The sequence below is a fragment of the Eumetopias jubatus genome, unplaced genomic scaffold, assembly GCF_037043125.1.
Source record: "Eumetopias jubatus isolate StellerSeaLion01/CBP00866 unplaced genomic scaffold, mEumJub1_p1.0 scaffold_4, whole genome shotgun sequence".
Lineage (NCBI taxonomy): Eukaryota > Metazoa > Chordata > Mammalia > Carnivora > Otariidae > Eumetopias > Eumetopias jubatus.
Genome location: NW_028274810.1, coordinates 81,304,064 through 81,330,190, shown reverse-complemented (window position 1 = coordinate 81,330,190; position 26,127 = coordinate 81,304,064). Strand labels below are relative to the sequence as shown.

The 26,127-nt window shown below is 47.3% G+C and overlaps 1 protein-coding gene across 2 annotated transcripts in view; it reads right to left on the bottom strand.

Moving 5' to 3' along the window:
- CSMD2 (CUB and Sushi multiple domains 2) overlaps positions 1 to 26,127 on the bottom strand; it is a 588,524-nt gene that overhangs the window by 455,950 nt on the left and 106,447 nt on the right. For both annotated transcript variants that reach the window (XM_088023017.1, XM_028113838.2), the window contains exon 3: positions 23,429 to 23,541. In XM_088023017.1, the coding sequence (XP_087879143.1) occupies positions 23,429 to 23,541 (113 nt within the window). The remainder of the gene's footprint in view (positions 1 to 23,428; positions 23,542 to 26,127) is intronic.

Below are 26,127 nucleotides of genomic sequence, written 5' to 3'. Positions count from 1 at the left end.
CCAGGGGAGGCAGCTGAAGGCACCTGTGGCTGGGGAGGGGGAGTGGTCAGGGTGGTCCAGCCTCCCCCAACCAACAGAAACAGATTCGCAGAAACATCACTTCTGGGTCTCTGCCCTGAGCCAGTAAAGGTAGGGAAGTTGGGGCCAAGGCCTAAGGGAGCTCCAAGGGGACCAGGCCCCACTCCCCTCTCCAGCTCCCATTCCCTCCAACCCCTGCCCTCCCCGCAACAGGTGCATTCCCCGTGTCCCAGGTACTTAGAGACTGGAGGAGAATTATCCTAAAAGCTGCGCTGAGATCTGTGGGAATTACATCTCCTCCTTCCCCTTTAGGTCTTAACTGAGGAATTGGATTTAATCTCTGAGAACAAGTGCTCTTGTTTCCTAGTGGAAAAACAGAAGCTTTTGATTGCCATGAGATAAGATCCCTCTGTGGTAACACAGTGTTGTGCCTTTCTGTCATTGCTTTTTACAAGGTGACTAATAAATAATCCCCATTACACAAACACAGCCTGCATCCATCATGTCCAGACTGCAGGCGCTGAGGGATGATCCCTAATGGGTAATAATAATAGCTACTATTTATTGATTGGGCGCCGGGTGCCAGGCACTGGGCTAAGCATCCCCATGCATTATCTTCAGAGAAGATGTGGTCTCTCCTCTGCTTTTTCCTTCCTTGTCGGCACAGCTTAGGCTGCCCTAAGCCTCCCCAACTCTTTTGCTCCTTCTCTGTGGACATTCATGTCCCTGTGTGGGGAACATGTGCAGAGGCAGCCCCCCTCTGGGAGGGATACCATGCATGGACCAAGCACTGGAGCAGTGCCATATTCTGTCCCTCCCTCTCCTTGTCCTCTGCGCATATCCCACCCAGCCCACCCCTGTTCCCATTCCCTGACTCCAGTTCACCGTCCCACACTGCTCCTGGAGGAATGTTTTCTAAAGTCCAAGTAACAGATGAAGACAAGTGAGCAGCCTGGGCTTCCAGAGTGCCTGGAAGAAAGTGTTCTGAGGCTTATGCCTCAGCCCTGCGTTTGTGATTGCTGGTTTATGGGCCTCTCTGTCTTATTTGGCTGTGAGCTCCCAGAGGGCACCAAAGGACCTGGTCCTGTTCGTCTTCATTTCTGTCCTAATATCAGCACGCTGCCAGACAGGATGACTAACTGAGTGTGCCACGGTACATTCTTGGGGCCTGACACGGGACATTTATGCTCTCTGCCTCCTCCTCTGCCATGGGCCCCCAGTCATGTCCAGGGTGGAGGCATGACCATTTCCAGATGGAGCAGGGTACTGCCCCAGGTTTGAGAGAGTAGAAGCCCCCAAGAGATAAGAAAGGACTGCGAGGAGAAGGCTGAGCATCCGCGAGGGAGCCGACTGGCCATAGATTGCCGTAAGCATGGACACTCCGAACATTCGCCGAGCTCATTGCTTCCAGAAGGTCTGCATCTAGTCCGGAAAGAGGCAGGTCCCGTGCACAAACAGAGCATTCTGGACTATGGGTGGAGCCCAAAAGAAGGCTCTAGAATCTGAGCCTAGAAATACATCCAAGATGATATGCAGGCGACTGGCCTGCCTCTGCCTGAAATGCATTCTTTCTCTCTTCCTCTCTTTTCAGGACTCATATGCCCCTGCGCGTCATTACCCCGTCAGGCCTGACCTCGGCCTCCTGGAAGTGTCCCACTCTGGGGCAAACACGCAGAGACACTTACTAGGTCCTCAGTGAGTGAGGGGCAGGCCAGGACAGTGTCCGTGGAACAACATGCTCCTGAGAAACAGGAGTTCTGCTGTAATCCTTACAGTGGCAGGGATACAAGCAACCCCTCAGGACTGGTCTCCGCTGATTGTCCCGCCACCTTTTTTAACCTGTCAAATTGGTGAGCCATTGTTTAAAAATGTTAATATTCAGTGTTGGGGAGGGCGTGAGCAAATGTGTATACAGTGCTGGCAAGAAGATAAATCTTTCTGGAAAGCAATTTGAAACCACCTACCAAAAGTCTTTGAAATAGGCCATGCCCTTATGGATTTATTCTAAGGAAATAATCAGATGCATCCAATGATTTATGTATAAGGATTTTTCATTGCAACATTATTCATAGGGAAAAAGGGGAAAGAATTCCAATTTTAAACACAGGAGATTAGTTAAATAATTATAGCAATATAAATATATAAGATTTCAATTTTACACACACATTTACAAACCTATGCCTGGAAGGATAAACACCAGTATATTAACTGTGGTGATATCTAAAGGGTCGGATCACGGTTAATTTTAATTTTCTTCATTGTGCTTCTGTGCACTTCGCCCATCTTCTCCCGTGAACAGCTAATACTTTTATAATCTATAAAAGCAAGACGTGGTCTTTAAAAAAAAAAAAAAAAAAAGATGCGCATCTCCAAATCTGGCTGTCAAGCTGCAGTTTGAGTATAAATTGTTTGACTCTTTGAAAAAGCGTAGAGATCTCACTTAAACCAACAAATGATCATGCTTTATAAAGCACGTACAACCGAATCAGGGTTCTGAAATGTGCCGCCCGTTCCCTGCACTCATCCGTCAGTGGCTCTGACTCCAAGTGGGCACAGGTGAGAAGTAGAAACCACAGCTGTGCTCAGGCCCTCCACGTCACCACCCACCTCCCCCCACATTCTCCCGTCTAACCTTCCCAAGCACCACATGGAGAAATCATGGCAGGTATCAGCACTGACCCCATTTTTATAAAGGAGGGAAGGCAGGTCCTGAAAGGTGAAATGTTCCACTCCAACCTGTCGCTCTAGGGAAGAGCCAGGCAGAGACTTTCATCCGGATGTCCTGCCTCCAGCTCCCACGGTCTCTCAACTGTGCAGGGCTGCCTCTTGTCATCGGCAGCACTGTGGATAGGCAGAGGTTCCCGTGAGTCAACAGGGAGTCATGACCACTGCTAGGCATCGGTGCCGGGAAAATGACCTAGATTAAGGCAGTGGGCTTTTGTCCATCTCTAGTAGGTCTCTAGTGGTCTGCTACAGGGCTCTATCATTGTCCTGTCCTGTCCAATAGGAGAACTAAGCAGAACAACAGGTTTAGGTTCACAGAATATTTCTCAACTACACAGGACTTTGTCATCCCTTTCCTTTCCAGAAAGTACCTTCTCGGTTTGTAAACCCCTCGTCTCTCTTATAGTAAAAACAAAGCCAAACAAACCCAGAAGCTCACTTGGCCCCACATCTCCCCCTATCACTCAAACGTCTCTAAAGAGGTGTCTAGCACTCAACTCATGCCTCAGCTCCCTGCGCTGGGGGTGAGGGAGAGCTCCGTGGCTAAATCCCCCGGGGCAGAATCCAGGAGACAGGGCACAGTCTTGCTCTTCCTGGATGCTCAGCTGCCTTTACCACTGCTGTTTCTTCTTCTCCTGGAGGCCCCGACCCCTTGCAATCTGGGCACCTTACTTGGAGCTCTGCCTCTGTGAAAGCCCCTCCCTCTGCCTGTCCCGGGTGTCTCCCAGGGCACCCTGCTCTGGGACTGCCTGTCCCTGGGTGACTCAGTCCCGCTCCTCCCCAGCTCGACAGGCCACACAGTGCCCAGATTAAACGCTGTTTCGGGGTGTGTCTGTGAAGGTGTTTCTGGGTGGGTTTGGCATTGGAATCCGTGAGTTCTGTAGAGTGCCCTTCCCAGTGTAGGCGGACATCCTCCAACCTGTTGATGTCCTGAATAGAACAAAAGCACAGAAGAAGGAGGAATGGCCCCTTTTTTCCTGCCTCCCTGCTTGAGCTGGGGCATCTCCTCTTGTCTTCTCCTGCCCTCGGACTGGGATGTACACCATCAAATCCCCTGGTTCTCAGGCCTTCAGACTCATGCTGAATCACACTGCTGGCTTTCCTGGGCCCCCAGCCCGCAGGTGACAGAGGGTGGGACTCCCTAGCCCCCATAATCCTGTGAGCCAATGCCAATTCCCCATTTTTTATATCTTACATATATCGAATATATATGTACATATCTTATATATGTATCTCAACTTATATGTACATATATGTATATATAAGATATTTTGTATTTATATATTTATATATGTATACATTATTTTATTTTTACATATACAATATATACAAATATATATTTGTGTATATATAAAATATTTTCTATTTATACATTTTTTTATTTTATATCTTATATATACATATAAAAATAGGAGTTTATAGCATATACATATAAACTATATATATATACAAGTTATATATACATAAACTATATATATAAGTAAACTATATATATATATGTTTATATATATAGCATAAATATACATATATAAACTCTTAAATCCATTGGGAGTGTTTTTCCTAAACCTGCTTGACCTCCTGGATATTCCTTTTCTTTCATTGCCTTCTCCCATCCCCCCGAGTTGAATCCAGTACCAAGTCCTGCTGATTTCACCCCTGAGTGAGCCATCCCCGGCCTCCCCTCTCCATCCCCATCCCCGCTGCCATTATCCGAGTTCAGGCCTCACATCTTATACCTGGACCTACACCCTGTTTTCCCAGGAGGGCCCCCCCTCCCTGGTTTGAACCTTTGCAATCTACCCTCTCCTCGGCAGTCACAGTGACCTTTCTAGACACCTGATCATGCCACTCCCTTGCTTCTGAGAGCCCTTCCATGGCTCTCCACTGACCACAGGCAACACTCAGATCCCTGACATGCATACAGGCCTCTGACTCTAGACCCTGCCTGTTTTTACGGTGTCACCAAACCCCCTTCCTTACCTTCTGATTGTTATTCATTAATTTTAATACTGATCCACCTGGAGCTCTTCACTCTCACCATGCTGGCCTTGGCCTCCAAGCCTTGGCTCAGGCTGCCCCTCCTGCTGGAAGGCCTTCCTCTCCATGTCTTCGCTCCCTTGGCTCAGTGGACCACTCCCTTTAAGGCTCAGTCATGGTGGCACCACCTCCAGGAAGCAGAGCCCAGGCAGGGAGTTCTGGTCCCTTCCACCCCACATATTGGATTGCCATGATGACATGTACCATCAAGCGAGCATTCACAGTGGGCTCAGAAGTATTCCTGCATTCCCTAGTTTATCCTCAGTGTAATTCTGGAAGGTGGTTCTATCATTATCCCATGTTATCCATGAAGTAAGCGAGACATAGAGGTTCAGTGATGTCCCCAAGGTCAAAAAGGCCACACCAACCCTCTCGATGATTTGCTTGTGGTCTCCCTCTGCCTTGGAAAGGCCTGGTATCACCTTCTCACCCTCCAGCAAACTGCTTTTTCTAGGAGACCTTGTCTAACCCACTCACCTCGAGTCTGGCTCAGACACCCACCCTCTGCACACCCATGGCCCCGTCAACCTCCTCACAGTCCCCGTCACTGTGCTGGGACTGCAGGCTTGCCCCCTGCCGGGCTCGGAGCTCCAAGGAGGGCCCAGGCAAAGGCTTCTAGATTACCAAAGGGCCCCCACTGCCTTGCACTATGCCAATAATTCCTGCTCAAAGTACTCCATGCTTTGCTTCTTTTCCCACTGGAGGCCGAGCCCTGGTCTAATAACTCTGTCTAATAACTTCTAGATGGAAAGGTGGCTGGAGGCGGACTGAGGGCAAAACTGTCAAAAGCCCAGAAATCTGCCTGTTAAACTGGGCAACAGAAATCCTGACTTTCACTGGCTCTGGAGCGATGTTTTCAAATGCTTCTCTCCAGATGGAAAGTCAAAACAGAGAGTCTTGTGAGCATCTTCTCATGAGAGCCCAACCATTCTCCACTTTGCTTCTCCGGGCCTCTCCATCAGTTTTGTTTATTTTTCATTTCCAATAGTGAGGGAAATGTCTATAAACATTTTTTAAATGACTAAGTAAGTTGAATGAAAAGTTATGATCTGGATGTCAGGGGACCTGAGTGTTAGAACAAGGTCAGCTACTGACAGCAAGACTATGAACAGACTACCTTGCCTGGCTAGGGTCAGATTCCTCATCTGAAAAACTGGGGCTGTAGGTGGAATGGCTCAGAGTTTTCTTCGAGATGGGAAACACTCTATCAGGGCCTATGTCACCTGGTGTTGTGGCCTCTGATTCTGCCTCCTATTCATCTCACCCTCACGGACCCCCTCCAGCCACCCCTGACTCCTTGTCGTTCCCTGAACCTGTCAGGCCCACCTCAGGGCCTTTGCACTTGCTATTCCTGCTGTCTGGAACACTCTTCCCCCAAACAGACTCCTGGCTCACCCCTTCACCTTTTTCAGGTCTTCACACAAATGGCACCTCCTCAAGGAGGCCTCCCTGACTACCCAATATAAAATTGTAACCTCCCTACCCTGGACCTGTCCTATCCCATGTGTCTGCCTTTCAGTTTGCTTTGAACTCATCAACATCTACATACTGTATATTTTACTCATTTAGTTTGTCTATTATCTATTCTGTATGCTAGAATGCAAGCTCCAGAGGACATTGGTTTTGTCCCCTGCTACAAGCCCAGGATTTCAAATTGCGCTGGCACATAGTAGGTGCTCAATAATATTTGTCGCATGAATGAATCATTCTCCACCAGAAGCACACAGTCCCATAAACGAAGCCAGTGAAATTGTTGCTGAATCCCAGATAGCTCTTTCCTTTTTATAGCTGTCGGGGCTTGAGAGCCAAGGTGACACACCTGCCTCGCCCTGAGCTAGTCGGTGTGTCTCCAGCACCAGGACCAGCCCTTGCTTTCCGGGGGCCCCACCCAAGGCTTCACTTTTGGGAACCCATGATTAGCCCGTAGAAAGAAGCCCAACACCATGGCCAAGCCACAGTCTTGCTAATTGTCCTCCGCGTGCGAACCCCAGCAAGCTGGCTGAGTGCTCACGGCCCTCTCCAAAGGACAGCTACGGGGACCGCGCGCAGACCTGCATTCCAGAAAGCGCTACTTTGAAAGCAGCCGCCGCAGGTTTCAAGTATTATCACTCACTGCCATGCCCGTTATGGATTTCTCAATCCATCGCCCCCCAGGCAGTGGGTGCCCGCCAGGCAGAGACGAGCTCCGCTCCCCACGCTGCAGGCAATCCTTAGCCGCGCTGCCGCCAGCCGCCCCGCACCCCGCACCCACCCGAACGCATGCGCATGCACGACCTGCCTCGCTGTTTGGTTCGGAGGGTGTCTGCTTGTGTCGTGTTTCTCTCCGGAGCTCAGGGTGGGACCCGCCAACTCTGCCACCCTCCTGACACCCTGCATCCCTCCACTCGAACAGCACTTCCCGAGTTCCTGTGGGCGCTGGGCACCTGCTTCAGGAAGACAGGAAAGGGAGCCGGAAGTCCTGGCACAGGGCTACAGCTCACTCTACTCTGGCCACACTGGCTCAACTCTGTTCTTCAAATGTGCCAGGCAAACTCTCGCTTCAGGGGCTCTGGGATGCTGGTGACTCAGAGCCTGGGGATTCTCCAGGAGGTGGTGTTATGGAACCCCAGATTCCATCCAAGGAGCTCTCCTCCTTGGGCTTAAGCAAGCGACCACCGAGCCCACACCCTCAAGCAGTCGCATCACAGATTGGGGTTTCTTATCCATCTCCGCAACTAGATCATGGTTGTCCAAGGTCAAGGACCGGAAATTACCCATCTGTGTTTTCCCGGGCCCTGTTCAGAGTAGGTATTCAAGGCATGTTTATGGATGAATGGACAGATCGATGGATTGATGGAGATATGGATGGATGGATGAACAAAAACCTAGGTTTTCATAAGCTTTACAAGTGTTTGGGGCATTTTCTCCTATCTGTGCTTGACTGAACAGCGAGAAACCAAGGAATATGCTCTGTGTTCCAAGAAGAATCCCCAGAAGCCAACCAGCCCATGTGCCGCCTCCAAGCAGGGCCATGCTGTTCTCCAAAACAGCTGAGTGCGCAGCCCCAGAGAGAGAACATTCTCCCTGGTTTGTGAATGGTGGAGCTGCCAGAACCACAGACTTCCAGACATATTTTCCCAAGTAAGGATGGAATCTTCCCCCATCTCAGCCTCCATTCAAGATGGACATGGAAGAAGAGCCCCACGTGGCCCCAGAGCAAGAAAGGGTCTGCAGGAGGAGGCACACTCAGCTCGGCTGGGCATGGCTTCAATGAATGATTCTCAATGAGCCTGTTGTTCTTCCAGTGTGCTCAGGCACCAACTCCATTTTACAGCTAAGAAAACTGAGGCTCAGAAATATCACAGCATGTTCTCCAGATAACACACAGTGCACAGCAGATTAATCCAAGAACAATTTGGTTCCAAAATGCAAGCTCATCCCACTGCTTCCTGCTTTCCCCCCCACCTCTAAAAGGGGGTAGGAGACTAGGGAGGCATGAGGGGGCAATGTGGGCACTGGATCTAGGCTTCCCTGTGCCTGAGGAAAGATAAAGTTCCAGGTGACACACCTTTCTCCGGGTTCTCTGCAGCTTCCTGGGTCACAAAGGGCCACTGTGGTTCCAAGGATGCTGCTGGAACATGGGTCAGGTAGAGGGTTGCGATGGGGGGTGGGGGATGGGCTACGTGCCTGTATCGCTGCCGTCTCAGTTTTAATGGGGCTTGATTGGCAGGGTCTGGGCCAGGACTAGGGATTACAAAATGCTTTGGATCAAAGTCAATCGAATTAATGGATGGGGATCGCTGATTAAAGTAGTGAGTTCCAGAATCACAGAGCCATTGAATTAGCAACTCGTAGATTCACCACGAATTATAGAAGGCATCTAGGGACACTCCCGATCCAGTTCAGCACATCTTCTCACACCAAAGAAATCCTCAGCAGGAAAAGAATGTGTGTGCATGTACCCAGGGTCCTAGGGGACAAGCTAGTGTGGCTGGACACCAGCAGGACATGGCTCTAAGTATCCTGCCCTGTCTTTGAAAAAATGCCCATCTGCATTTGACTTGCCTCTCTGTCCCTCTCCCTCTGTGTATATGTGTATGTAGAGATACATAGAGATATAAATAATAATATAAGATATAAGCCTTAATACTGCTACCCCCAATAAAACCAGAAGATACGACATGTTTAGCCTATAGATATGGGCACTCAAAACACACCATGTATCTCACCTGGGGTGGTAGAGTATTTCACTGATTTCTTTTTTCACATTTAACATTTAAACAGCTCAGGAATTAGGAGGAGTTTTACAATCAAGAGTGTGTCAGAGCTTAATTGGTAGTGTTTTTTCTCTCTTAGTGGTGCATAAAATAATGGCGCGTTACAATCGATGGAATGTGAAATTGGTGAGATCCAGGGACATACACCAATTTGAGAAGTATGCTAATGGCATCTCTGGTTGACCTGATTGATCAAACCTTTGCTTGTGCACCTCAGAGATGGGGAGCTCACTACCTTGAAAATTAAAGCTATGCAAAATTTCTTCTTGCCGCTTGGCTGAAATTCACCTATCTCTAACATCAATGCAATGGACATTGTCCTGCTCTCTGGAACAATTCAGAATAAACATTCATTTGTCTTCAATGAAACAAATCCTCAAGTCACCCCCAAGTCCTCTCTTTAATCATTACTTCTCTCATTCATTCTTCCCAAACATTTACTCAGTGCTGGTTCTTATGCTGGAGATACAGTCCACGACCCTCAAAAACACCTTTTTACTGATCATTGCTTCATTGTGTGGGTTTCCTTCCTCTGGACGGCACCCACTTCCCAAGATCGGAGTCTATACTTCTATTAATAGAGCCATGTGACCTTTGGCTCATGTTCTATTTACAGCCAACTGAAACCTCTTTGTAGTTTTCACTAAGTCAGGACTTCATTGCTGTTGATTTTATTTTATTTTTCTATTTAAATTAATTAATTAGATATAGTGTATCATTAGTTTCAGAGGTAGAGGCCAGTGATTCATCAGTTGCATATAACACCCAGTGCTCATTACATCACGTGCCCTCCTTAATGCCTGTCACCCAGTTACCCCATCCCCCATCTACCACCCCTCCAGCAAGCCTCAGTTTGTTTCCTATGGTTAAGAGTCTCTTATGGTTTGTCTCCTTCTCTGATTTCATCTTATTTTATTTTTCCCTCCCTTCCCACTGTTGGTTTTAGTTCACTCTTTGATTTTGGATCTTCTCCTGTTTGCTCTTTATCACACAATCAACACTGGAGCAGCTATTAAGAGGAAGTTAAAAAATCACCCACAGTCTCACTGCCCTCCCATAGCAATTGCTTCCTTTTTAGATTTTCATCCAGTCCCTGTCCATAGAAGACCTACTTTACATGCTTGTAATAAATATGGGGAAGTAACTTTGCATTCTGCTTTTTCCACTGAAAATAATCTCATAAACATCTTTCTATATTACTAAATAATGCTATTATAATTTTAAATGGCTGCATAAATCCATTAGGTAGATATACCATGATTTTCCTAGTCATTCCCCCATTGTTGGACATTTTTACAGTTTCCAATTTTTCATCATTATAAATAACACTGAAATCAACACTTTCACACATATAACTTTCTTCTTCTGGTGAATTATTTCTGTAGGATATGTTCCCAGGAGAGGAGTTACTGGGTCAAACGACATGAGCATTTTACGACTCTTGATACGTGTTGTCAAATTGGATTCCCAAAGGACTAATTTACATAGCCACCAGCAACCTGTGAGTGTGCTCGTTTCTCTGCATCTACACCAGCACTCTCTTTCCTCCTAAGGCTCTTCGAGTTAATTTACTAGGGCTAGAGTGCCATCTCATCGGTTTAATTGACATTACTTCGATGACTAGCAAGACGAAATAGCTTTCCTGTATATTTACTTGCTGACTCTATTTCCTCTGGTGTGAACTCCAGATTTCTTACCACCTTGGATAGGCTTGTTATGTAACAGAAAGAATAATCCTTTCCCACCATACTTGGCATAATATGATTCAATAGTCAACTGTTTCTTTTCCATTGGAGATGGTTTTTGTTATACAGAACTTTTACATTTGAATATAGTCAGATGAGTACATTGTTTCCTTTTGCCAGGTCCTTTAAAGCACAAAGCTTGGCACTGCTCTCTCCTATAGCAACATATTTTATTTTGATTCAAGGGTCCCAGCTGCATGGAATTATTTTATTCTTTTTTGCCAGCTGACAATCAAAATGCCTGGGTCTGAACCCTCATTATACCTCTTATTAGCTTTGTGACCTCAAGCACATTACTTAACTTCTCTGTGCTTCATCAGTAAAATAGGGATAATAATCGTGCCTACCTCATAGAAGCATCATGAGGATTAAATGTTAAAATGTAAGGTACTTTGAAGAGGACTTGGCACCTGGCCAGAGCAGATGCCACATGAGGCGTCCTTACAGTCATCATTGTCCTATGTATTTGCTCTTCCTCCCTGCTCTGAATCCTCTGCAAAATTTCCAAGTGTGATCTCTAGGGCTTCAGCACTTAAAACTGGAGACCCCAGTACTTGGACATTCATATATTCATCTGGACTCTTCAGGTGAGCTTGTTCCATCAGTTACAGTCACATTATGAATGCCTGCAGACGGGAATATCATCAATATTTTTGTTTAAGCCATTGGGAGAGCCAAGTTTTTTCACGGGTAGGTCATTTCTTCTGTTCCAGCAGCTTAGATACCCTTCCATAGGGAATGTGGGCAGTGTGGTATGAGCCCCGGGGCCATGTGTCCCCTTGTCCTGGCACCCTCCCCAGCACTGATGAAGGTTCAGGCACCTTCTGTGCTGGGCAGTGGTCCCCATCTGCAATGGCCCCTTGCCTCCAATCCGCCCCCTGCCCTCCTCACCATCCCCAAAGTACAAATCTCACCGTGTCACTTCCCTGCCCAGCACCTCTTGGTGATGGCCTTTCTCTGCAAATAAAGCCCAGACTCCTTCCCGTGGCCTCCCAGGCCCTGCAGGAGCTGGCCCTTGACCCTCATTGAACTCAGTTCCTGCTACTCCTGCTTCTCATATTCTATACTTCTGCCCTGCAAGATTTCTTGCAGGTGCTCAAATACATGTGCTCTTTCTTTCTTCTGACTTTTGATTTCTTTCATTCATTCATTCATTCATTCAGCAAATATTTACTGAGTGCCTAACGCATCAAGACCTGTTGTTCTTGGAGCTGAGGACTCAGCAGAGAACAACAATAATAGTGCAAAAAAGACAAAGACCCTGGCCCCCCAAAACTCACATTCTAGTAGGGGAGACAGATAATAAGCAAATAAACAAATAATTGTTATCATCCATGAAAGGGTGAGAGGGAGAAATGGGGGTGCGGGTGCTATATAGGATGTCATATAGGATGACATTATTATATAGGATGGTCAAGGAAGGCCTCTCTGATGAGGGGGCATTTGAGTCGAGACAAGTGAGAAGGCTATGGGACCTCCAGGGCTGAGCAGAGCAGGTCAAGGGAACAGAATGTGTGGAGGCCCTGAGGCTGAAACGTGCTTGGCTTGCCATTTCTCTGCCCCCTTCCATTTCACAAGACCACTCCTGGTCATGTAATTCATTACCAAATGCAATCTGCATTATTCCTAAATAATTCCTAAATTCCTGGAATGCATTATGGAAAAAAGCCCCAGGAATATGGATAAAGGTCTTCAGGAAAGAGTAGGAAATGAAGAGCTGGAGGTAAAGGTTGAAAAGCAGGAGAGCAAAGCCGTCACCCACAAGACAGGGTCTCTGGCAGCAACGGCGTCCTCGGAAGGGTCAAGACTGGAGACTGCAGGCTCTGGGAAACATCCCAGCGCCCTGTGTGGACCCACCTGACTCTCCACCACCCCTCCTTCTTGTGGGGTCAGGAGAGCTGGAGAGATGGGTTTGGAGGACCGACTGGGACTTATTTGGGGAGGCAGCACAGAGTGGAGAAGGGTGCAGGACCCTTAGGTGCTGTATAACCTCGGACAAGCCATCTAACCTCTCTGGGCCTGGACTTCCTTCTCCGTGAAATGGGGATTTTAAGGAAGGTCTTGCCCTCGAGGTGGTGATGTCCAGTGTCTGCTAAGCTTCCGCCACATGGCTGGGCATGTCAAAGGTGCTCAACAAATGCTGATTCCTTGGTTTTCTTGCTCTTGGAGCCCCTGGGCATGGCCGCTGTGGCTCGTGTGAGGACGTGGGACTCTGAAGTAACTATCGTGCATCGGGATGGGAAGGGGGAGGGTAGAGATGTAGTCCATCCACCCGCAAACCTCCAAATCCGAGTCTCCCACCTAACATGGTGTTTTTCCCTCCTGCTGTTAAAATGAACGGTCAGGCACATATAGGAGGGAGGGTCAAAACTGGGGCATCGTGCTGCCTCCCGCGAAAAAGGCGTTTATCAACTGAAGACCTGTGCTAATAGGTGTTAAATAGAGTTCAATGCAGAAAATTGAGAAGTAATGAGACTCAAAGCCATGAGAATAAATTAAGAGGTGATCACATGGCCGAGAGAGCCACCACCTGAATGCTGAAAAGGGCGAGCTCAGACCATCTGAGAGCCCTGGGTCAGAGAAGAGGTCAAAAGGACAAGCCCCTTGCAAATGAGGCTGGGGGTGGTCAAAAGCAATTAAGGAATTACCATATTTCATTGGTTCAAGGGCACCCGTTTTTCCATATTTTAATATCTTTGAAACTGGGCTGTGTCTTATAATCAATAGCATGTCATACTTTAATTGGCAACCTGTTTTTCTTTCTCTGCGGTACATCAGATCGAGCTATATCATAACAGACGGCATCTCACATTCAATTGAATACAGTCCCGGGAACCTTGAGCAAATCTCTCTCTCCTTGTCGGGGTCTTTTACATTGGGCAAGGTGACCGCTTGTCCACTCCCCCTTATTAAATCGTTGTTTACTGAGAATCCATCACGTGTCAGATCCTGGGCTAGGCACACAGCTGTCAACAGTGATCACGACAGTCCCCATGTCTTCTTGTTGGGCATGTTAGGAACTCCCGACATGGGTGGTCTCATTTGCTCCCAGTGAGAAGTGCACGGAGGAGGGATTCTCACAGTCCTCCTATGAAAGGGGAGGTCAAATTCCCACAACAGCTGCTAGCCGGCTGAGCTGGGAATCGATTCTCCCTCCAGACCTGATCTTATGATCTCGGTGCTCTCCTGCATGTCCCAGCCATCCAGAAACATACGCGGGTGGGGAGAAGGCAAAGGAGGAAGAGGGAAGGTATGAACGATGCACAGGATGGGAGGAGAAAGACCCGGAGCTGAGAGGCAGCATTTGCACCATGGGCAGCCTGTGGATTTGGGTTAAGCAGAGTCTGGAAGGAAAACAAGAGGAAGAGCAGAGCAGTGGGTGGAGGAGTCTGAGGAATGAGGGTGAGACAGAGACTGGACAAAGATGTGGCCGGAGGAGGAGGAAGGGGGTGGAGGTGGGGCTGATGTCCCGGGCTTTCATGGCCGGGTCAGGAGTTTGTTCTCCATCCAGGAAGTAACCAGAGGGTTTAAGTGAAAGCTGCCCAAGATCTTTGCATCCAAGCATCTAATGATTCTCTGAATCTTTTGTTGGACAAAGAGTCACTCTTTGTGAACTCCTAAAAGGAAGCCTCTGAAGCAAGTCCCCCATGTGCAGTTGCTCAGGTTGAGTACTGCAAAAGGGTACCCGGACAGGGGGGTGATGAGAACTAAAACCCAGCCTATCCTCCACCCCCTAAACCATATGCTCACAGGGCTGTGTCCCCTCAGGGTGGCCACTCGTGCTAATTTGCACAAAAGCCTTATACGGACTAGCAGGGATCCAGATTAGCAGAGGCAGGCACTAGCTACCACTGTGGTGTTCCCCGTGTGCGAAGCCTGGGACTAAGGTATGGTGATGACAGAAGAAACAAAAACATAGGTGGCATTCCTTATTCTTAGAGACCCACAAGGCTTGACCAAAGGCTTTGTTGGGAAATTTTTTTTTTTTTTTTTTTTACTCCCACCAAACACACCAGGCCATATTATAATAGCTTCCTTTTGCTGAGTGTCAACTGTGTGCCAAATGTCATGCTAGGTACTTTCCAGACCTTTTAACTAATGCTCCCACTCCTCTGGAAAGGAAGAGTGGGTTATCCCATTTTCCACAGGAGGGAGCTGAGAGGTTTGGTGCCTTGCCCGAGGTCACACCGTGGGGACAGGGCAGTGCTCAAATCGATCTCCAGAGACCCAACCAGGCAGGAGAGCAATTTTCCCCATGCGAGAGAGGAGCTGGTATTTATTGAATAGAGACTCTGTGCCAGGCATTTTGCATGCATTAACTCTTTTAGTCCTCATTATAATCCCTTGAGGTGGGCATTACAGTTTCTCTTTTGCAAAAAAATCAGCTCAGGGAGGTTGGGAGGCTTGCCTAAGTTCTCACAGTTAGCCAGGGTTTGAACCCACTTCTTTGTGAGCCCTCTTCCTCTGCTCTGACTCCTTCCATGAGTCTTAGGTGTCAGAGCTCCTCAAAGGTGGGGCCTCTTCTTATTCACTCACATTCCTCGAAGGCTACCTTGAGACGTGGCACAGAGTAGGTGCGCAGTAAATATTTGTTGAATGAAGGAGGAATGAATGAGGGCAGGGAAGTAAAGTGGATGTGCACCTTACTGGCAGGTAACACAGCCGCCTGAAAATGCTCCTTCGCCTTCACCGCCCTGTCTTCCAGCATGCTGACGTGAAGAGGGTCAGGGCGCTAGAGTCTGGTATGATATCATCGTCAAATTATGTTAATACTCTTCCCCCAAAGGGGGGAAATATCACTGTGCATGATGAACTGTTTGTGGGATTATTGAGGACGTGATATGAAATTCATCCTGATTCCCCACTTATTGAGAAGTGCTGCACAATTTGTCTCAAATGTCACATCTCTATGTATTAATTTGCTACTCCACGGTACTGATTAAAAGGAACGTTCTCCAACTCCCAAGGCAGAGCCATCGGAAATGGAGCAGGTTCACTCAGGAAGCATACACCATCCCTCCTGGGCAGAGGAAATGGACATTCATCGCCTCCCACCCTAGAAGAGGCCTCGCCAGCCCTGCTGTTCTGGACCAGAGTGGCCTGAATGATGCAAATTGCATATTCAGTGCATATGTGTATATATACACATACATATATAGTCAAATAGCTTCCATTAGTCCACTTTTGAAATGTCTGCATAATGTCCCAGAATTGGGGAGCCCTTCCAGAATGAGGAAATTGTCTGAGAGGTAGAGACTAAGAGTTGGGAATCAGCGGGCCTAATGACAGGAAGGGATAAAATCAGGAGGAGTCCATTTCTGGACCCCAGTTTCCCTGTGTGCAGAGTGTCATGGTCACCTCCCACCCTGCTCCCACCTCCAAAAGCCACAAAAGCACACTCTGTCCTGAAGCTTGCTTCAAACCTGCCTTTTCTGGTCCAGCGCCCGCAGGGAGCTCCATCTTTGTTCTTCTGTCCCCTACACGTGTGTCTGACCCCCCCCAAGGACGCTGCTGACCTTCCCCCATAGCAGAAGGTCACCATGGCATTTTTTCAGAAGTGACGGTATAGTGAGCGTGTCTTCTTCCTCCCCTGCCAGGTGGATGAGGGCAGAGGGGGTGGCTAGGAAGGTGGGGCTTGGCTGAAAAATCAGCAACTGCACACAGTAGGCACTCAAGAAATATTGGCTCAGTGAAGGAAAGAGTCTCTACCACCAACTTCACGTGCGATGTCGGCCCCTCTGGGCTCAGCTTTTCAGGTGGACTAGTGGTTCATGGGTGGGCTTCAGGGCACCTGAATTAGATGAAAGGAAATATGGAAAAGTGGTGTGTGCATGTATGTGCATGTGTACATGTGTGTATGTGTGTGTGCACGTGTGCACACATGCAAGTGTGAGCATGCGTGCGTGTACGTGTGTGTGCACATGTGTGTGCATGCGCATGCATGTATGTGCACACACGAGCATGTGTGTGTCTTCAAAGACAGTCACAGCTTTCAAGTCCAGGACTCTAACCTCCAACCATCTCGGGCCTGCTGGACATGTTACTAGCACTTTTAGCTCTAGAGCCAACGTCTCTGATGTAAAGAGCAGAGGCCACGGAAAGGCTAAGTTCCCAGCCGTGACCTGGGCAGCTCCAGGTCACCAGGCGGCAGGGCCCAAAGCCTCATCCCTGTCCAGTGGACTCCTTGAATGGCAGTGCTGGGGTTCACGGTTATGGACAACACTCTGCTCCTTCCCCACAGAGGCCATGGTCCGTTTGTAGACCAGACACACCATGAACAACTGGTTTGAGGGTCTGGGGCAAACTCAGAAGCCAGGGGACTGGGGTGGAGCTGGGACTGTGACCTCTGGCAATGGCATCATCTTTTCTCCCATCTCCTGAGATAATCTCTGGCGAGTTAGGCTAGCATGAGGGGAACTTCATGAATCCACGGACATTTATGGAGCAGGGATATTGGCCAGGGCCCTGGGCACATCGTGTGACTTGTGTGTTCTCTTCCTTAGTCTTCACAACTCTGTGAAGCATATTCTTACCCTGATTTCACAGATGGGGAGGTCAGAGCTCAGAGAACCCAAATTCCTTGCCCAAGTTTGCACAGCAAGTAAATGGCAGATATGGGCTTTGATTCCGGGCACGTATGAACTCAGGACCTGGAGTCTTAATCATTGTATGATGCCACCTCTCTCCTTAACAGTTACCAGGGAATTGGCAAGAATAAGGGTTCTTCATCCTTCTAGATTCCGTGGAGATACTAAGTGAAAAAGAACAGGCCTGATTTTTAAGGCAGCCTACAATATTTTGATAGTGGGATTCCAAGATGACAGTCAGAGTCGGCTAAGCAGAAATACCTGTTGTCAGATCTGGATGATGAAAATAGATCTGATTGACTGAGACCCCGCACTCAGGGATGGGTTCTCCTTCACGGAAGTATCAGACGGACGACTCTGGATTAATGGTCCGAAAACGCAAAGGTGCAACCAGGATTGGGCATTTAAAACCTGCAGAGACTCTCATCTAATTGACTTTTCTGGTCTGCTTATAATAACTCCTGTTTACATGCTGATGAGTCTGGAATAGACAGAAACAATCCCATAGTCTTTGAGATCGTGTATGGAGAAGGCGAGAAGCCTGGCGGCTAGGCTGGGAGAAATAATGCCCAAAGACAACATCAGGGAGAGTCACACTGGGGACAAATTGAGAAGTAAGGGACTTCCACACACTCAAAGAGGGAAAAGGCAGGAAAGAGCATTGGAGGGCCAGAGATAGAAATAGCCACTGAAACCAAGACAAACATAGCTGAATTCCAATGGGATTTTAAAAAGTAAAATGTAAAAATAAAACTCCAAAAGAATAAGATGAACATTTAAATGAATATTTATCTGATCATGGCATGGAAAAGACCTTTCCAAACATGACACCAAAGGTAGATCACAAAAGTAAATTTCTTAATTTAAAATCGGCGGCATAAAAATTAAAACTCCCACACATCAAAAGGAAACCCATAACTTTAATATCCTTAATATGCAAACCCACTTACAAAAAAAGAGATAAGAAAAAATACTAACACCTCAAAAGAAAAATGTGCGGGGGGGAGGGCAGGCAATTTACAAAATGATCTACAAAAGGCCAGTAAGTGAAGACAGGTGCTCGACCCTCCCTGTCATCAAAAAGACAGAAATTGTAACAACCAATGAGATTTCATTTTTTATCTATTTTAATCAATGAAACGGATTTAAAACTCACCAACATGCAATGTAGGTAAAGTAGGGGGCAGAGGGCTAGGCCCTCATGTGCTGTTGGTGGAGGTGTGTATCAACATAACCTTTCCAAGAACACTGTGGAATTATGCATTAAAATGTAAAATCTACCCACTCTTTGACCCAGCAATTGCACTTCCAAGAATTTATTCTAAGAAGATAATTAGATGAGGGTTTAAGTTGTATGTACAAGAATGTTCTTCACCTAAGTGTCCACAGAAGACTACTGGTTAAATAATTGTGATATATGCAAACCACAGTGGTCCCTTTGCTGATATTCATTCGGAAGGACAAACAAAGCAGGGCTACTTCTATTAACATAGAAAAACGCCATCCCCATTAACCAGATTACAGAACTGCACGTAGAGCATAACTCCAAAGGCATGTGGATCTGCATCCCTGGGCAGATGCACACCTCTGTGTGCATGCACGGAGAGCTGTCTAAATGTACACTCGCCAGATTGGCAGAGGTGAGCCTGGACCCTCTGCGGAGGATGGGCAACCCCAGGGGGGCAAAGCAGGACGGGCGGATCTGGAAGTCAGGAAGGGGGGCAGGGAGTGAATGGGGTGAGGACTCCTGGGGACTCAGTGCTGAGAATAGGGTTACCAGAGCCAGCAAATGAATACACAGGACACTCTGTTAAATTCGGGCTTCAGATGGACCATGGACAAGTTTTTAGTATAAGTATATCCCGTGGCATGTTCGGGACAGACTTCTACTTTAACTATTCAAATTTCTAATTTGAATAATTTAAAATTCCAATTAACTGGGCATCCTGGAGTTTATCTGGCAACCCTAGCTGAGAGGTTCTGGACACATCTCTTGTGGCCTCCCCAGGATGACCCACACCAGCCAGGAGGGGTGCTGAAGCTGAGGCAGGCTTCCTGGGTCCTCCCCCAGCCTCTGACTTAGCTCCAGTTTACCTGCCCATGAAATGGAGTCACCCATTTCTGCCCTACTCTAGGAATTTTGCAGGGAGCGCAGTCTTTAGTGAAGCCACGGAAAAACTCCTGGCCATCAAGTAGCCTGAAGCTGAACACAAAACTCTCGAGGCGCATACAGCCCATACATCTGTAAGATGGAGATAGCAATGTCTGTCCGCAGGGCTGCCGTGGGGATTAAGTGAGAAAATGTATGTAAAGTGCCTGGCATACAGTCAGCGCATAATACAAGTTGATCCCTTTCCCTCTGGTCCGAGGCCGCAGCCCACGCTCTTGTCCCCCGGGGATTACAAATCAAGCATCTCCTGTCGTCTTCAGGATTAGACGACTGGCCTTTTTGATCTTTGCCTTGAAGGGCCAGCTGCCGTGGGCTGACACTCTTCACCTGACTTCACCTCTCTCCAAAGTCTCCGCAGGAGCTCAGCCCCGTATCAGCACTTTCCACGCTCCCGATGCAGTGGAGGAGACAAACTCGCTTTGATAGTGGACTCTCAGGGACGTCGGCCAAGGGGAGCTATCCAGAGCAGGACCCAGGTGTTTTCTAAATGGATTCGGCAACATCCTGACTAGAGAACGCAAGGGGGCCGACATGGCGGGGGGCAGCCCGGCCTCATGGTGGAGCGGGGCCTTCCTCTTCTGGACCCTGTCTGTCTAGGACTTGTCCAGCACAATTGTCTAAGGTGCACTCCGCAATGGAGCTGACCTCTTCCCCAGAAAGCCAAATCTTCAGAGTCGTTCTGACTACTGGATCACCCCCCTCCCCTTCAATGAGGCCCAGGTAGTTCCAAAAATTCTGCCCAAGGTCGGTTAGTCAGTTACAGGCCTAAGAAGCTAGTGTTTATCAGTAAATCCGCAAAGACGGGATTATTTGGCGTCATGTTGATAAGCCCGGTGACAGACAGGCCCAGGCCGCCACAGTGAATGCAGGTAGCACGTGGTTTACTCCCAGCGGCGGCTGCCCCTACTGGTTCCTCCCACCTTCTCGGCCACCCGCCCCGGCCCCTCCACTTGGGGTATTCCAGAAGTCAGTGCAATTCATACTTTTGTGGATGCACAGGTCGCCCCAGGGTCCAGTTCCAGGCCAGATCCATGGGATCTGGTGAGAGCCCCAGCCTCGGCTTCTCTGTGCTTGGCTCCCTTGTTAGCACACCCATCTCTGAGCCACTCTGCCAGGCCACACAAAGACAGCAGCCACACAGACCGGAGCTGGAAGAAACGTTGCCCAGGAGACTGCATGGGGACTCAGTTACAGCAACCTGTGTGCACGGATGGGGTTTGCCTGGGCCTTTTGCCTGCAAGGCTTTGTCCTCTTACCACCATTGACACCGTTATGTGGCTGGGGTAGGGCAGGTCCTTCCTCTGGCCCGTTGGTCCTGCGGCAGAATGCTGAGCCCCTTCGTGTCTGGGCTCCCTCCTCTGTGCCAGGCAGGTGGAAGGAGGGACCCATCAGCCTCTACTCTACCGTACTATTTTATAACCTCTTTTGAATCGCAGACCCTTTGTGAAGCTGATGGAAGTGTGGCTCCTGGACACTTGACAGGAAGCTAATGGGACTGAGAAACTGAATTTTAAGTGTTATTTCACTTTGAGTAATGTAAATATAAATATTTCCGTGTGGCTAATGGCGACCACACTGGACGGCACAGCTCTAGACAAAGGGTCAACGAGCTTTCTCTGTAAAGGACGAGAGAGTAAAGATTTTAGGTTTTGCAGGCCACGTGGTCTCTGTGGCAGCAGCGAGACTCTGAAGTTGTAGCGCAGGCCAACGGTCATAGACAACATGGCCACAAATAGGCTTAGCTGCATGCTAATAAAACTTTATTTACAAAAACAAACACGGACTGGATTTAGCCAGCGGGCCATAGTTTGTTGATCTCTGTTCTAGACCCTTCCTTAAAAAAAAGAAAACACACCCATCCACACACACATCCATATAAATTCAGAATGGCGCTCAGTTAGTTAAGCATCTGACTCTTGATTTCAGCTCAGGTCATGATCTCAGGGTTGTGAGATCGAGCCCCGTGTCAGGCTCGGCTCTGGGCGTGGAGCCTGCTTAAGATTCTCTCTCTCCCTCTTCCCCTGCCCACCCACCCCCTGCTAGCACTTGTTCTAAAATAAATAAATAAATAAAAATAAAAAAATTTTTTTAAGTATCAGAAATTTGCCCCTAATTTCAAGGGGTTTATAGACCTTTGATGTCCAACTATAAGCCCCGCCCATGATTCCCAGGCTACATACCAGCTCTGATTTAAACAATATCAGTGACTATAACCTCAGATCTGCTCTGCCTGGTGGAAGAGTGCTTGGCATTGTTTCGCAGAGGGGGCCACGTGGGCAGGGTCAATAGGACACTCATGAAAGCCCAGGCCTCAGACAAATATCTGAAAGGATGGTGGCCTGAGGACATCGTGAGGTTCCAGCCAGGGCCCTCTGGCTCGGCCCCTCCCAGCATCTCTGCAGACACCAACTGTGGTGCCCCTGACTCATTCCCACCACCATCCCCAAACACACCCAGTCTCCCCAAGGCCCACATGCTGTAAGAGGAACTCAGGACCAGAGATGCCGTAAGGGATTCCTGAAGAGGCGTCTCTTGGTAAGGAGGTTGTAACTCAAACTTGGAGAGAATTACTTTGGGTTCAGGGACCAAAGGTTTGGGGTGAAGATGTAGCTAGAATGACCAAGATCACAGACTTGATACTGGGAGGAACTGATCATTTTTTTCTAAAGAAATTGGGCTACCTCAAGAGACCTTTAGGGACCATTAGGTCTTTGTCGGGAGCCCTCAGCTAAGGGTGACTATGGTTATGTCAGGAGCCCTCTGTTAAAGTGATCTGGAGTTATGTCAGAAACTATCAGTTAAAGGCATGCAGAATTTTCTCTGGAGCCTTCTCAGGAAGCTTTAGTTAAAAATAACAGACCTTTCTCAGGAGTCCTCAAATGCTCAGGTTAAAGCATCAAACTCTGTCCCCACACCCCGACTACCACGGGTGGATTTTCCCGAAGAAGTAGGACTTGCCCTGTTTCCATAGTCTATTCCTAGTCAGGACAAAGGTGGTATCTGTTTCTATACTGCTTTAGCTCCATTTGAAAAAGCATCACTTATTCTTTAAGTTCTTGGAGGCAAGAAAGCTTTCAAATAACTGGCATGCTTTACTAGGGTGTTATGTCATTACTGTTCTTAATTATCATTAACGGTCTTGAAATATGCCTATTAATGATCTCAACACAAAATAGCAGTGTGGGTCTTAGCCAAGAGCAGCACAATTACCTATTAATGAGATGTAAATTTCCCAGGGAAATGACAGAGATCTAGAAGTACCACCTTCTGAACTAATATAATAAAATTAATAATAATAATAGTGTATAATCTGAAGATATTGGTGTTAATTTGAATGCCAACACTATATTTAAACAAGCTGAGAGAAGTGGAAATTATTTGCATAGCTCAAACCAAGAAACCCTAATCTGTGCTATTAAGGAAAAATGGATTTTTCTTCTCTGAATGATCTAACACTGACTCTCTGCAGTGACAAGACGGAGCATAATTTTTTTTTCAGCTACGTTTTGTATTTCTTTCACTTAGACTTTCTATCTTTCTTATTTCCAAAACCAAGCAGAGATACCTTATACAATTAAGCCCGATAGAAAAACGGAATTAAAAAAATAAAAACGCAACCAAACGCATTTAGAGGACAGACAAGTAGGATGTTACCAGACCCTCAGGGTAAATGACTGGCGCTGAGCTCTGATTTCAATTTTCAGGTTCCTGGGAACATGGCATGGACAACTTAGGTAACCAAGTTACTGGTTAGTAGGCAGCCTTGTTAGGACAGGAGGAAGCTCTGAATCAGGAACACCCCACCCCTGCAGCTGAGAGCCACACGGCCCTGCCCACAGCCATTCTGACCTCACACGCCAGGCCCCTGTGGCCAGGCCGGGAGGCACCTACCTTCATAGCTGGCGTGGAAGCCCTGTGCGCTGACCGCATAGTCACTGACGAGGCGTAGAGAGAGGGTGGTGGCAGCGCTGACGATGGTAGCTGGCAGCTGAAAGCCTGTGAGCCTGAAAGACAAAGAGGTGCCAATTAGGGAGAATGACCCCCTTGGGAGATGAGCATCTGTTAAGCATTTACTGAGCGCCTGCTGGATGCACAATGCTGATTTAGGCGCAGGGAGGGATATGAAAGCAGCCTAACACCGGGCATATGCAAGGTGTCCGAGGACAAAGAGGTGATGGAGCCGAGGTGGTGACAAGCAGCAGTCTTCTGTCATAGACACGTGGAGGCCCTTCCCCCCCGAAGCCACAGGCCATCCCCTGGCCCGGAGGTCTGCCTCATTTATGTCTCTTCTCTTTTCTCCTCTTTGGGTGTCTTCTCTCGTCCCTCCCCTTTCTGGCTAAGGTCCTCTGCGGCTCTGGGTCGACTTCACCACAAATTGACAACTAATAATTTCCAACAGACAACATTCACTTGGATACTGAGGAAAATATACCCAACGGTAAGTAGCGGAAGGTGGATGCTTCTCATTGCAGACTTTATTCTTTAAAAGGAATGAGTCTACTGCTTTTATAAAAATGTAAGTGCTTACTAGTTTTAAAAGATGAAACCAAAACAAAAAACAAAAAACAAAAAAAAACAATGCAATCTAGAAATAACTGTTCTTGACAGTTGACATACAAAGAGATGGAGGGATCAACAGCTGGGACCATCGTCAATGAAATAATTTCATACAAATGGGATCATACTGTACATGCTTTTAAAATTAAAATCTTAATTTTTTTTTTCTGTGAGTTCAGTGAAGAAAAAGAAACAGAGGTGAAACAGAAAGAATTGTTGAACTTGAGATAATTCGTTTGCAACACAAGAGAATCATTTGTAAAAGATTCTCCTAATGTTAAAAAGATAAAATAAGGAAGCTTTTACTTAATACTTGGGAACGTATTTTAGGAGAGCAGGTGTCCACGGCTGGGTCCCCCACACATGACCTGAGGATGCACAGAGGAGGTGGTGAGGGGGCCGATCCCCTGTCTGCCTCTGTCCTTTATCTCTTCCCTGAGGCTCACCCTGCCTCGCCGCACCCCAGTCAGGGCTCTGGGAGGGAACTCAAGGTTAACCTTTACCCTCATTTTCAAGTAGTTTGGGATACCGTGGTGCCCCCGGATCCTGCTCTATTCCTCCCATTGTCATATAATATCTGGATGCCCAGATGTCCCCTGGAGTCATGAATCTCGGGTTCAGACACGTTGAATCAGACATGTGTTAATGCCCACTGTGAAAAGCCCTCTGCTAGATGAAGCCCTTGCCCTTCTCACCATCCTAATCTTATAGGATTCATGTTAACTCAAAATAAACCCAAGAAACAGAGAAGGAAAGTGATGGAGTTGTGAAACGGGTGACCAAAGAAGTTCCAAGGTCATGTTCTTTTCTGGTATAAGAGCCTCCAGCAAAAGATGCTTACATCACCCCATAATCTCTCCCCTCCCTGCCCCTGGCCTTCTGTCTCTGTCTCCCTCACTTTCTCACATGGGTCAAAAATTTAGATGTAAAATAGTGAAACATACATATTAGGAAAAAACAGGCTATTTTTTTTCTTGTATCATCTTATGCTAGGGAAGGTCTTTCTAAGAGTGACATGTTTAAAGGACTCCTTTGGCTCCCACTTTCTACCATCATTCTTCTAGGATGCTGTTGCTGCGCGGAATACCTCACCTGCTCACCTGCTACAGAACTGGGCAAATGACCAATCATGACATATCCCTCATCTTTGTGGACCAGTTCAAGGCATGGAGAAGGAGGGCACATAACCCAAACAGGATCATTCTGAGTCCTTCCACAGGGTATGATATACAGATTCCAAGAGCTTTCAGTTTTGGATTCTAAATCATTAGAATGTAATTTTGGGAGTGCCAGTAGACTTCTTATCATTACCCAGAGCCTAGCTGCTTTACAAAATGATATCCCACATGATACAGACAAAGCTGAAAGTGAGAGAAGACAGACAGAACCCTGATGATATATTGTTGAGAGCCTCAATCCAGCCATGCAGAGACATCGACCTCTGCAGTGCCCAATTACATAAGCCAACATTCTTTCTGTTTGCTTGCTTCCTTCTTTCCTTCCTACTTTCCATCCATCCATCCATCCTTCCATCCAGCCATTCCTCCATCCATCCATCCATTTTTCCTTTCCTTCCTTCTTCTCTTTTGCTCTCTCTCTTTTTTTTTTTTGCTCAAACTAGTTTGATTTGGGTTCTATCTCTTGCAATTGATTACTGATGGAGACAGCATGAAATCCCAGAGGCATTAATGGAAAATATTGATTGACTTAATTATGTGAAAATTAAAAGCATGTAGCAAAGCAAAAGAAACTGAAAAAAAAGGAGGAAAAATACAAACTGGGAAGATTATAATATATATGATAAGAAGAGGGTGAGCATTCATAATCTATAAAGAACACTTACAAATTATGAAAAAGATAAGTAAAAAGGAAAAGGGCAAAGGACACAAACAAAAGCAGAAAAATGATCCACCTACTTAATATAAAAAAATGGAAACTAAATCCACAAGACTCATTTTTCACCTCTCACATTGGCAAATATCCAGACTTGGCAAAGGTTACAGAAAACAGATCCTGCAGCTATCAAAAAGGTG